General features: G+C 40.1%; 1 protein-coding gene across 1 annotated transcript in view; it reads right to left on the bottom strand.

Annotated features, from left to right (window-relative positions):
- Positions 1-311: 311 nt before the first annotated feature.
- The window catches only part of ELP3 (elongator acetyltransferase complex subunit 3), a 97,670-nt gene continuing 85,924 nt past the window's right edge, over positions 312-12,057 (bottom strand). Inside the window, exon 15 of the mRNA XM_043564906.1 lies at positions 312-1,539. Coding sequence (XP_043420841.1) covers positions 1,463-1,539 — 77 coding nt within the window. The 3' untranslated portion in view covers positions 312-1,462. The remainder of the gene's footprint in view (positions 1,540-12,057) is intronic.

The raw sequence follows: 12,057 nt of genomic DNA, 5'->3' as shown, positions 1-12,057 counted from the left end.
CCAGTGGTGTGTGCTAACAGCTAGTGTGGCGCATGTGCTGTTAGTTTGGTAGTTTTGTTTTTAAAGGAGAAACAAGGATAATTGAGAAGTAGCTAAATCCCCTAGACTACACTCCCGGAAAGCCTCTGTAGCTCCACAAGCCCCCAAGAGAGCCAGTGTCATCTGCCCTGTGGCAGTGGGATGAAAAGGCAAACAGCACAAAGGAGGAAATAAATAGCATCGCAGATTGGAAACCCAAACCAGCAAATTCATAGCAAATGTCACTACATGTGTAACAGGGAGAGGGGAAAAAACCTTACATGAGTCTTCTCTATATGTTGAAGATTTTATTTTTCAGGGGAATCAATTCCATTTAATAAACCTTTGTAAAATGCCACAGAAGCCAGGGGGCACAGGTTTAAGCCATGCTCTTAAGAATTGGCCCTCTCCAGGCTGAGTCTCTTCTGCAGCTTACCTGGAAGTTACAAAGAGGAGTTCCTGAATACAAACCTTTGAAAAAGCCAATCTTTTTCCTATTTTTGGATTTGGGCCAAATGCAGAAAGTGGATTTTCCACTTTTTTGCTTTGATAGGAGTTGAACTCTTACCTTTTTTCATTTAAAACAAGCCAAAGTCCCTCTTAAAGAATCATAATGTAGGAAACTGCTTCTGTGGAAGTGAACCCTGACTTAGGGCCACACAAGCTCAGGCATGTGCATGTCAGACTCTGCCTGCTCAGGACACACAAGAGGGGAAACCAAATGCTGCTGCCCATGCTGTTCTGCAGTTGTCTAGAGTAGGGGGAGCACAGACAAGAAAAAGTGCAAAATAAAGGATGTTTGTAAGGGCCCAGAGTAGATGGGAGACCCCCACATGAGAAAGGCTGGTTTCAAGCTTCACACACAAACCTACAACTTCAATTCTTCTCTCCTCATCACACTGTTATTTCAAACATCAGCATGGGAATCAGAATTATTTCCATTAAAACAAGAGCTCATTTTCTTGTGCCGGAATGTATATAAAGGCCAGAGATCAAAGCCTGACAGTTTTCATGTTCCAGCCTTTTTGTCCCTACAGTATATAAATAACCTACTCCCAAGTTTACTCCTCAAATGACAATAGCTAGCTTTACTTCATGAATTATGGTGTCCAAATGAGTTGATTAATTTGCTTTCGTCACTGTGCATGAGTCATGGTAGATCAACTGCAGGCTTCATGCAGACTTTAGAAACTGGATACATGACTCAAGAACACGCAGCAGCTCTGGGCACCAGGGGCTTGGTGGGCTTGGTCGGCAGGCGCCTGGCCTGGCCCTGAACGCAGTTTCCAGTCTCTGCAGCTGCAGGATGAGGGTGAAGCTCCTTGCCAGGGAGGCAGGGTAGGTCCATTTGTTTTGCTCGGCCTCTCTGCTGAGTAGTCAAGGTATCTTGAATCTTTATTTTCTGCCAGGGAGGACACTGCATCAAGGTGGGCTGGTGTGGCCATTATTTCAGTGTCTTTACCATGTACGGCCCTTGTAGTCTGTAGCCAATCTTTCTGTAATAATTCCTGGTGCCGACCCCTGTGAAGCAGCAGAAAACGAAAGAAAGAAGAGTATTAAGCGTAAACTCCTGTAAAAACCCTCAAAGGCCAGCAGATGCTCCTCTCTCAGCTCCACCCCCACCCCCCTCATATTCACAGACCAAATTCCAGTCCAGATCGAACCTCATTTTAACAAGTTTTGAACATTTTTATCATTTTGAATACAGGCTGTATTAAACTATAGAAACTTTGTATTTTAGAGCCTGTGTATTTCAGTCCTGTTGGCACACCATGGGAGGAGGTGGATTTAAGTGTGACCTGTCCACATTCTAAATGGAACCAAACAGTATCACAGTTCCCCAGAAGGTGAAAGAGAGGGGAGACGGGGGAAAATGGGGTCTCCACAGAGCCTAGAGAGGGAAGGGGCACCGAACGAAAAGAAGCTGTGCTTCAGTGTCAGTGCAACACGCCCTCATCGTGAGCGACAATTTCAACAGAATATTGGTCACATTAAATTAATGCTACTTAATTTGCATTTTATTAAAGTTTTGTTTAACTGGCATATTTCTTTCATGTATGAACAGTGTAAGCACCAGAAGTTCATACCTGTTTTAAGTTTGCATGCATTTAAGCAACATTAGCTGATTTAAGGCAATACTAAAGATCTAGGAACTTTCTTTTTTTAAAAGGGATCTACATATTAAGTTTGAGAAACACTATCCTAAGTGATCCCTCTAAATAAAATACTGTCCCACAGAAGATGCTGAGAGCTCACAGGAGGATAAATGCATGGCTTATAAGGTAGTGTCTACTGGCGCGGTTAAGAGGGGACGGGCTCTGGATCAGTTTGATCTGGGTTTAAGACTTGGACCCATCATTTTATAGGTCTGTGGCCTGGGTCAGTTACTTAATTTCCCTGAACTTTTTTTTTTTTTTTCCATATAATTTATTGTCAAATTGATTTCCATACAACACCCAGTGCTCATCTCAACAGGTGCCCTTCTCAATGCCCATCACCCACTTTCCCTTCTCCCACTCCCTAGCAACCCTCAGTTTGTTCTCAGTATTTAAGAGTCTCTTATGGTTTGCCTCCTTCCCTCTCCGTAACTTTTTTCCCCCCTTCCCTCTGGTCTTAAGTTTCTCAGGATCCACCTATGAGTAAAAACATATAGTATCTGTCTTTCTCTGCCTGACTTATCTCACTTAGCATAATACTCTCCAGTTCCATCCACGTTGCTACAAAAGGCTATATTTCATTCTTTCTCCTTGCCAAGTAGTATTCCATTGTATATATAAACCACATCTTCTTTATCCATTCGTCAGTTGATGGACATTTAGGCTCTTTCCATAATTTGGCTATTGTTGAAAAGTGCTGCTGTAAACATTGGGGCACATGTGCCCCTATGCTTCAGCACTCCTGTATCCCTTGGGTCAATTCCTAGCAGTGCTAATGCTGGGTCATAGGGTAGATCTATTTTTAATTTTTTGAGGAATCTCCATGCTGTTTTCCAGAATGGCTGCACCAGTTTGCATTCCCATCAACAGTGCAAGAGGGTTCCCGTTTCTCCACATCCTCTCCAGCATCTATAGTCTCCTGATTTGTTCATTTTGGCCACTCTGACCAGCATGAGGTGATATCTCAGTGTGGTTTTGATTTGTACTTCTCTGATGAGGAGTTCCACTTACACTTACAGCAATGGCTAGATGATCTAGACAGAGAATCAATAAAGAAACAAGGGCCCTGAATGATACATTGGATCAGATGGACTTGACAGATATATTTAGAACTCTGCATCCCAAAGCAATGGAATATACTTTCTTCTCGAGTGCACATGGAACATTCTCCAAGATAGATCACACACTGGGTCACAAAACAGCCCTTCATAAGTATACAAGAATTGAGATCATACCATGCACATTTTCAGATCACAATGCTATGAAACTTGAAATCAACCACAGGAAAAAGTCTGGAAACCCTCCAAAAGCATGGAAGTTAAAGAACATCCTACTAAAGAATGAATGGGCCAACCAGGCAATTAGAGAAGAAATTTAAAAATATATGGAAACAAATGAAAATGAAAATACAACAATCCAAACGCTTTAGGATGCAGCAAAGGCAGTCCTGAGAGGAAAATACATTGCAATCCAGGCCTATCTCAAGAAACACGAAAAATCCCAAATACAAAATCTAACAGCACACCTAAAGGAAATAGAAGCAGAACAGCAAAGACACCCCAAACCCAGAAGAAGAGAAATTATAATAAAGATCAGAGCAGAAATAAACAATATAGAATCTAAAAAAACAGTAGAGCGGATCAATGAAACCAAGAGTTGGTTTTTTGAAAAAATGAACAAAATTGGTAAACCTCTAGCCACGCTTCTCAAAAAGAAAAGGGAGAGGACCCAAATAAAGTCACGAATGAAAATGGAATTATTACAACCAACCCCTCAGAAAAACAAGCAATTATCAGGGAATACTATGAAAAATTATATGCCAACAAAATGGACAACCTGGAAGAAATGGACAAATTCCTAAGCACCCACACACTTCCAAAACTCAAACAGGAAGAAATAGAAAACTTGAACAGACCCATAACCAGAGAAGAAATCGAATCAGTTATCAAAAATCTCCCAACAAATAAGAGTCCAGGACCAGATGGCTTCCCTGGGGAATTCTACCAGACATTTAAAGCAGAGATAATACCTATCCTTCTCAAGCTGTTCCAAAAAATAGAAAGGGAAGGAAAACTTCCAGACTCATTGTATGAAGCCAGCATTACTTTGATTCCCAAACCAGACAGAGACCCAGAAAAAAAGAGAACCCTGAACCTTTACTTTATCCTCTGTAATAATGTACTTAAGTTTTCAGGATGTTGAGTATTAAATGAGATAGTCTATGGAATGTGATTAGTGCAGGGTCTGAAAAAAGCCAATTCCTCAGAAACATTGGCTGTTATCATTCTTTTCAAGCTGTTTGCGATCTGGTACCCAACTACATTTCTAGCTTTATCTCTTGCTACACCTCTCTTCTTAAAAATTATGCTTCAGCCTTGGTGAATTTAAAATTTTTTTAAGTTCTCTGCATATGTCTGGCTCTTTTTCTAGCTTCCAGGTCTTTGCTTATGCTTGTTCCCTCTAGCAAACTAATCAAACCTAAGAAGGGGGTGGTGGAAACCTCCATTTATAGGTCAGAAGCACTGGTAACAACCTGGACTTGCAATTGGCATTTGAAGTGAGGACACTCTTGTGGGCCTGAGCCCTTAACCTGTGGGATCTGAAGCTGTCTCCAGGTAGATAGTGTCAGAATGGAGTTAAATTACAGGAGGACACACAGCTGGTGTGGCAGAATTGCTTGATGTGTGGAAACACCCTACATCCGGTGTCAGTAGCATAGGTATTCAGAGTATCATGTGCAATGTGAATGAAAACAACTGCGGTTTTCTTTACAGTGTTCTGCCCCCCAGAACTCCCCATGGTGGACTGTGCCACTGTTGGCCTCCCCAAGCGGTACGAGTTCTATTTACCTTTTTCTTTACTTTGTATTCCTAGTGCTTAGTATTGTGCATGAAATAGAGACTCTTAAATACTGAGAACTGAGGGTTTGATGAGGGTTTAAGGGGAAAGTGGGTGATGGGCACTGAGGAGGGCACCTGTTGGGATGAGCACTGGGTGTTGTATGGAAACCAATCTGACGATAAATTATATAAAAAAATTAAAAAAAACCCCAAAAAACAAAACAAACCAAAAACCCAAAGAACTGTTAGCTCTTTCAAGTCTAGCCTAGTTCTTTAGCCCAAACATTTGCTACTTAGGAAAAGGACTTTCCCACCATGTTTTGTTTCCTATCTCCTTTGAAAGTTTTCAAGTGTTTAGAAAATTGAATTGAAGCTGACACAATGGAAGTAACAGTACTATATCATGTGATGACAGGTCACTGGACAATTTCCCTTTTAATTCAAGGATTACTGAGAAACCACAAGAGACTCCTAATGATAGGGAACAAACTGAGGGGTGACAGAGGGAGGTGGTTGGGAATGAGCTAGCTGGGTGATGGGTATTAAAGAATGCACTTGTTGTGATGAGCACTGGATGTTGTATGTAAGTAGTGAATCACTGAATTCTCCTGAAACCAATATTGCACTGTATGTTATCTAGAATTTAAAAAAAAAAAAAATAGGATTACTGATATTCCATCTTGCACAATTTCACCTTGTCTCTACATTCTAATCATTACTTCTACTCAACATTGTGGCTTGGGATACAGCAAGAGGAAAACACACACAGAATATAGGTCAGATAGTAGCACACACCCACTGAATATAGGAAGACAGCTCAGAACCCCCAGAGGGGTACAACCACTTTATTGTTTGTACTATTTCCTAAAGCTCTTGTTCCATAAGCACATCCTATAGCCCAGCAATTATATTCCTGAGTGAAGAGAGAAATGAATGCTTATATCCAACAAAAGACATTATTTATAATATCCAAACAGGAAATAACCCAAATATCTATCAGTAGTAGAATGGATAAATTATATTTTCACCCACAGAATGGAAAAAGGAACTATAGCTATCTGCAAGAACATGGATGAACCTAAAAGGCCTAATATTGAAAGAAAGCACATATGAAAGATCCCATCAACACAAAGTGCAGACACAGGTAAAGTTAATTTTATGGTCCTGGAAGTCAGAGTACTGGTTACATCTGGAAGATGGTATGAACTGAAAGAGGGAAGGAGAGTCTCCTGGAGGGCTGAAAAAGTTCCATCTTAATCTAATAGTTACATGGGAATACAATTCCCATGCAAAAACTAATCAAGTGGTACACTTAAAATGTACTTTATTGCATGTAATATCTCAATTAAGAAAAAGGCTCAAGAGGGGCACTCCATTTTATAGATGTCTCAATGTGTTTTGAGAACTCAATTTGTCCAGAGAATTTAGGAAATAAGGTAGAAGGAATAGGATGAGTGGCTCATTCTACACTGAACCCTCAACTTGGACAAACCCACCACCAGGAGACCTCGGAATATACTTCCCCTATCCACAAAGAAGCTAGAATTCATAGCATCTCTCTCCATGCTAGCCGCTTCCCTTACTTATAGTCCTGTTGTTCGGTCGCCATGCTGTGCTTCATTTGACTTGCATGTCTATCTTCCTAGAATGTAAGCTCTTTGAAGTCAATGACTTCCATCATTAGGAAGTGTCTGGCATATAATCAACTATTGTACTGTATTCAGTTATTATGTTGTATACATACAAAGAAATGTGCCCCTGAGGGATGTCTTTAAAAAGAAAAAAGAAAAAAAGAAAAAAAATTGCCTGTATGTTAGGTGACAGGTAGTGAAAATGACTCAGTGTAAAAGGCATGAAGGGCAGGGCTTTATCTAGTTCCAGCTTTCTTACCTTGTTAAAGATTTAGAGGCAGCTTTCTGATTTATACTGTTATCTCTTACAAAGTTGCCCCCACATTTTAAAGACATAGCTCTGGCTTTTTATATTTTCTAATTTCACAAAGTAGATGCCATTTTCCATGGACTTAATTTATTATGGAGAATATGTAAAAGTAGAGGTGATGTATCAAACTTCCATATACCCATTACCCAGCTTCAACAATGATCAATTAATTCACCAGACTGCTAATGCTTCTAGCTTTCTACTCATGTGAAGTCATAAAATACATTTGGTTTCCTTCCGGTTCTGCTCAGCATGTTCACTGGAGGCATGTTTTAATTGCCTTCTTTCAAATAAAGATGGTGATATCTCCTTTACCATTAATTACCAGACTGAAGGTGTACTGTTGGTCAAAGTGCATCCTAGAACAGCTACACCTGTTATCTGTCCACCATAACCAGCAGAGGTGAGACAGAAGCAGTTCCTTACATCTAACACAGGACAGCCCTCGGATAAGTGCAAAGTTCAACAGAGTGTGCCCTGATTTCCTAAGCTGCTGAAAAGAACAGCTTTACTGGGGTAACACTAAGCATTCCTCAGTCATGATTCCAACTGAGCATACAGGCTCCCTGAGCTATTTATGCCTTTATAAAGGGCATGGGCCTTAGAAACCATTACAACTTGAGAAGAGGCATTCAGGCTTTGTGCTTTTTTGAAAGAAAGGTATATTTTCAGGCTCCTATCTTTGTTTCCACTAACATGCAGTAGCACGGAGATGGAAAATCTACTTCTGGATCCTTTGGGAAGATTTAAGTATTTTGGGGAAAGAAGTCTGACCTCCAGCGGGTCTGAACTCCAACCTCTTAAACAACTAAGCAAAAATACGCCCGTTTGTATTTCTTTGTGCCTCTTGTTTCTGGACAGCTTCCCCACCTCCATGCCCCTGCTGCATTTCTACAATCTGCAGAACAGGCTGGTAAAAGCATTAGCACTCTTAGCCAGCTTGGAGGAGAACAGGCCATCACTGGGGCTGGGTATGGGCCACACCCTGCTCCCCTCACCCCTTGGTGCTGAGCAGGGCTCCAAACAGTCCTCCTCACAGTAACTTTCCTCTTGTTAGTCGGCCAACAGCAAGCAATTACATTTCACAGCTGACGTCTGCCAGCCTCCTGGACTGACGTAGGCAGACTGTGTCACAGGCCTCAGCGTTAACACTGCTCCTGCCCTTGAGAAGAGATGCAGCGGACTGTACAAGTAACTGACTTCTCAACCTGATCGCTTGGGTGTGTCTGCAAAGCCCGGTGGGCTAGGGAATGAGCAGGACTTGAACCGATATGCAGCAGTCCTCAGGGTGCCTTACTAGCATTGTTAGTAGAGCATTCGGGATGGGGAGGGCAGGGGGTGGTCCAAATGCCTGTTTTGTTTTATCCTCTAAGTTCTGCAACCCACAACCCAAATTCACCTATATTGTGGGGGCCTTTTTCCTACCCTTGGAGGCAGAATACATGTTTTAGCTTCATCGCTTTGCCAGATGTGATATGATCAAATGAGATAAGGTGGAAAAAGAGCATCCAGACACGTGCCTAGAGTAATATTCTGTGATTTGGCTTTGGTCACCAGCCTCTTTAGCTACCTTCAGCCACATCACATTCCTGAAGCCAAACTTGAAAAAGGAAAATATGTTATTTCAACCCTTTGAAACTTAAATCTGATTTTTCTGAGTAGGTACAAAAGATTGAGATGATGATTCATAATCATTAAAAAAAATCAGTGAAATAAAAACAAACTGTTTTAATTACTTTTGGGTTCAATTAATCAACTATTTATTGAGTACTTGGTATGTGCCTAGCAGCGTTAATACAAGGCAAATGTATTCATTAGTTTCATTCATTTGCTACTAAAATGAGACTTCATTACATCTCATTGATCGCTTAGTTGGATGGCACTATTTCACTCTTCAACAATGCCCACGTAGGAGAGTTGGGAAAGGTTTTTATTCTGAATGTCTGAAAACGAACCAGTTAACTCAATGGCCCTAAATCTTTGAAAGAGAATTTTTTCCCCCCTGCTATGTTATTTAAAAAAAAAAAAAAAAGAAACTTACAAAATTACCCACATGTAATCTTAGCTCTTCAAAGCAGCTGACTATTTCAAATCATTAATAAAGCACATTAGTACCTTATTCTCCATCATCTTGGATGATACAGAGAATATCTGAGTAGAGGTATAAGATCCAACCTGCTACCCAGCAGCCTAAAATTCCTCTATCCATTCTGAAATGGCTATACCAAGGTAATAGCGAAGACAAAATGAACAAAGGATAAAAGTAGATAACTTGTATAGCAGTTACACAGAATTTAAATGAAACCTACTGTGGTAACTTAGAGTAGGATGACAGTGGTAGGTTATCTTACAGCTCTTAGATTTTTTTCCCCTCACACAGTGTCTGACCTAGGAGAGCCCACAAACTTCTAATTCAAAACTGGACTGGCTCTGTTCATATCAGTGCAAAATATCTGCTATGTCACAGATCATTCCCACTACTTTGCTCACGTCCCAAATCATTAGTGTGTCTCTGCAGAAGTTAAAGACTGTGCCATCTGCAACCTGGAAGGAAGTGGTATCCCTTTATAGTCTTTTAAAAAATTGACTTTGAAAAAGCAAATGGTCAAATAGGAAACTCCAGAGATCAGTCCCTCCACTGAAACAACCATTAAACTGGAAAAAAATAGAACCAACCATTTTGAGACACCAGAAATTGATAAGACACTTACAGCAACTGGGGTGGGGGGGAGGGGGGCACTTGATGAAGGAGCTGCTGAACTCTGAGAAGAGAGCAGCAGATGTAAACCACATACTCTCCCCCATTCCTACAGCAGTTAGCTGAAGCCAGCTAGCTGTGTATTTTGTTTGGTTTGGAGGCTCCTGGAGGAACTACTGCCTTTGCTTTGGCCTCTTCTTTCTGTGCTGGGTGTTTGTTGTAAGATTTGAGGAGACATACAGCACCCTCCCCCATTTTTAAAGATCCAGACATTTAAGAAAATCTCTGTCAGGTCACAGGCTGATTGCAGAGAGGACAGAAACTTTAGTGTCCACATGCAACAAAGAACTGACTTTACAAAAATAGTTTGGAAAAGTCACTACACAAATGGATGACTGCAGCCCTTAAGAGCAATCCCTGAAGAGGGGGAGAATCTTTTATATTATTCAAATGTGCAGTTCTCAACATCAACAACAAAAACAAACCCAGGAAAATAAGGCCATTCATGGGAAAAAGAGAATTTGACAGAAACTGTGCCTGAGGAAGCCTAGATACTGGGATTACCAGGCAGAATCAACGGTATTAAATATGCTCAGGAGCTAAAGGAAACCATGAACAAAGAACTAAAGGAGCACAACCAACAAAAGAAAAATCACTAAGGGGGACTGTATCAAATTAAAAAGCTTCCATACAGCAAAAGAAATAATCAACAAAATGAAAAGACAACCTACGGAATGGGAGAACATATTTGTAATTCATATATTGAATAAGGAATTTTATCTAATATACTTAACTCCTACAACTTAGTAACAAAAGTCAATCTGATTAAAAATGGGCAGAGAAATTAAACTGACATTTTTCCAAAGAAGATATCCACATGGCCAATAGGTACATGAAAAGTTGCTCAACATCACTACTCATCAGGGAAATGCAAATCAAGACCACAATGACATGACCTCATTCATACCTGTTAGCCTGGCCATCATCAAGAAGACAAAAGAACAAGTGTTGGCAATATGTGGAGAAAAGAGAATCCCTTGTGTACTGTTGGCTGGGAATGCAAATTGGTGCAGCCATTATGGAAAACAGTATGGAGGCTCCTCAGAAAATTAAAAATAAAATTGCTATATGATACAGGAGACAAAGTGTTCAATTCATCAAGGTTTAACAATTATAAACACACATACACCTAACAACAGAGCCCCAAAATATATGAAGCAAAAATGGACAGAATTGAGGGGAGAAATAAATAGTTCTACAATAACAATTGCAGACTTCAACAGACATTTTCAATAATGGCTTGAAAAATAAGACAGAAGATCAATAAGGAAATAGAGGACTTGAAAAACACTTTAAACTGATTAGACCTAACAGGCATATACAGAACACATCACTCAGCAACAGCAGAATATGCATTTTCCACAGGGGACATGAAGCATTCTCCAGCTTAGATCATAAATCAGGTCATAAAAGAAAACTTAATAAATTTAAAAAGACTGAAATCTTAAAGTATGAAGAAAAGTATAAAGAAAAAGAGACTGAAATTACTAAAATTAGAAATGAAAGAGAAATTTATTTATAGAAATAAAAAGCATTAGAAGAGAATACTATGAAGAATATTGATGTGTGTATACACTAACACACTGGATAACCTAGTTAAAATGGACAAATTCCTAGACACACAAACCACAAAGATTGACTCAAGAAGAAACAGGTCTATATGGTCCTACGACAAGTCAGGAGATTGAATCAGTAAAAAAAAAAAACCTTCCAACAAAGAAAAGCCCAGAACTAGATGGCTTTACTTGTGACTTCTATTAAATGTTCATACACACACACATGCACACAGCATACACACGTGGAATATTGTTCAGTCTTAGTAAAGGAAGCATAATCTTTTAATGTTATAGTATGAATAAACCTAGAAGACACTATGCTAAGGGAAATAAGTCAGACACAAAAGGCCATATACTGTATGATTCCACCTCACAGAGACAAAGTAGATTAGAAGTTACCAGGGGCTGGGGTGATGGGAGAATTGAGAATACTGCTTAATGAGGACAGAGTCTCTGTTTGGGGTAATGAAAATGCTTTGGAAATAGTGGTGATGGTTGTATAACGTTGTGACTGTAACAAATGCCCCAAAATGTATACTGAAAAATGGTCATAACGGCAGGGGCACATGAATGGCTCGGTCGAGCATCCAACTCTTGATTTCGGCTCAGGTCACCATCCCAGGGTCATGGGATTGAGCCCAATGTTGGGCTCTGTGCTGAGCATGGAGCCTGCTTAAGATTCATCCATTCTCATTCTCTCTCCCTCTCTCTCTCCCCTTCTGCTTTTGTAGGCCCCCCCAAAAAAATTTTTAAAAAATTTTTTAATGTTTATAATGGCAAATTTTATG

This window comes from Prionailurus bengalensis, chromosome B1 (genome assembly GCF_016509475.1).
Source record: "Prionailurus bengalensis isolate Pbe53 chromosome B1, Fcat_Pben_1.1_paternal_pri, whole genome shotgun sequence".
Classification (NCBI taxonomy): Eukaryota; Metazoa; Chordata; class Mammalia; order Carnivora; family Felidae; genus Prionailurus; species Prionailurus bengalensis.
The sequence above is the reverse complement of the archived record's forward strand: the minus strand, read 5'-3'. Positions and strand labels throughout refer to the sequence as shown.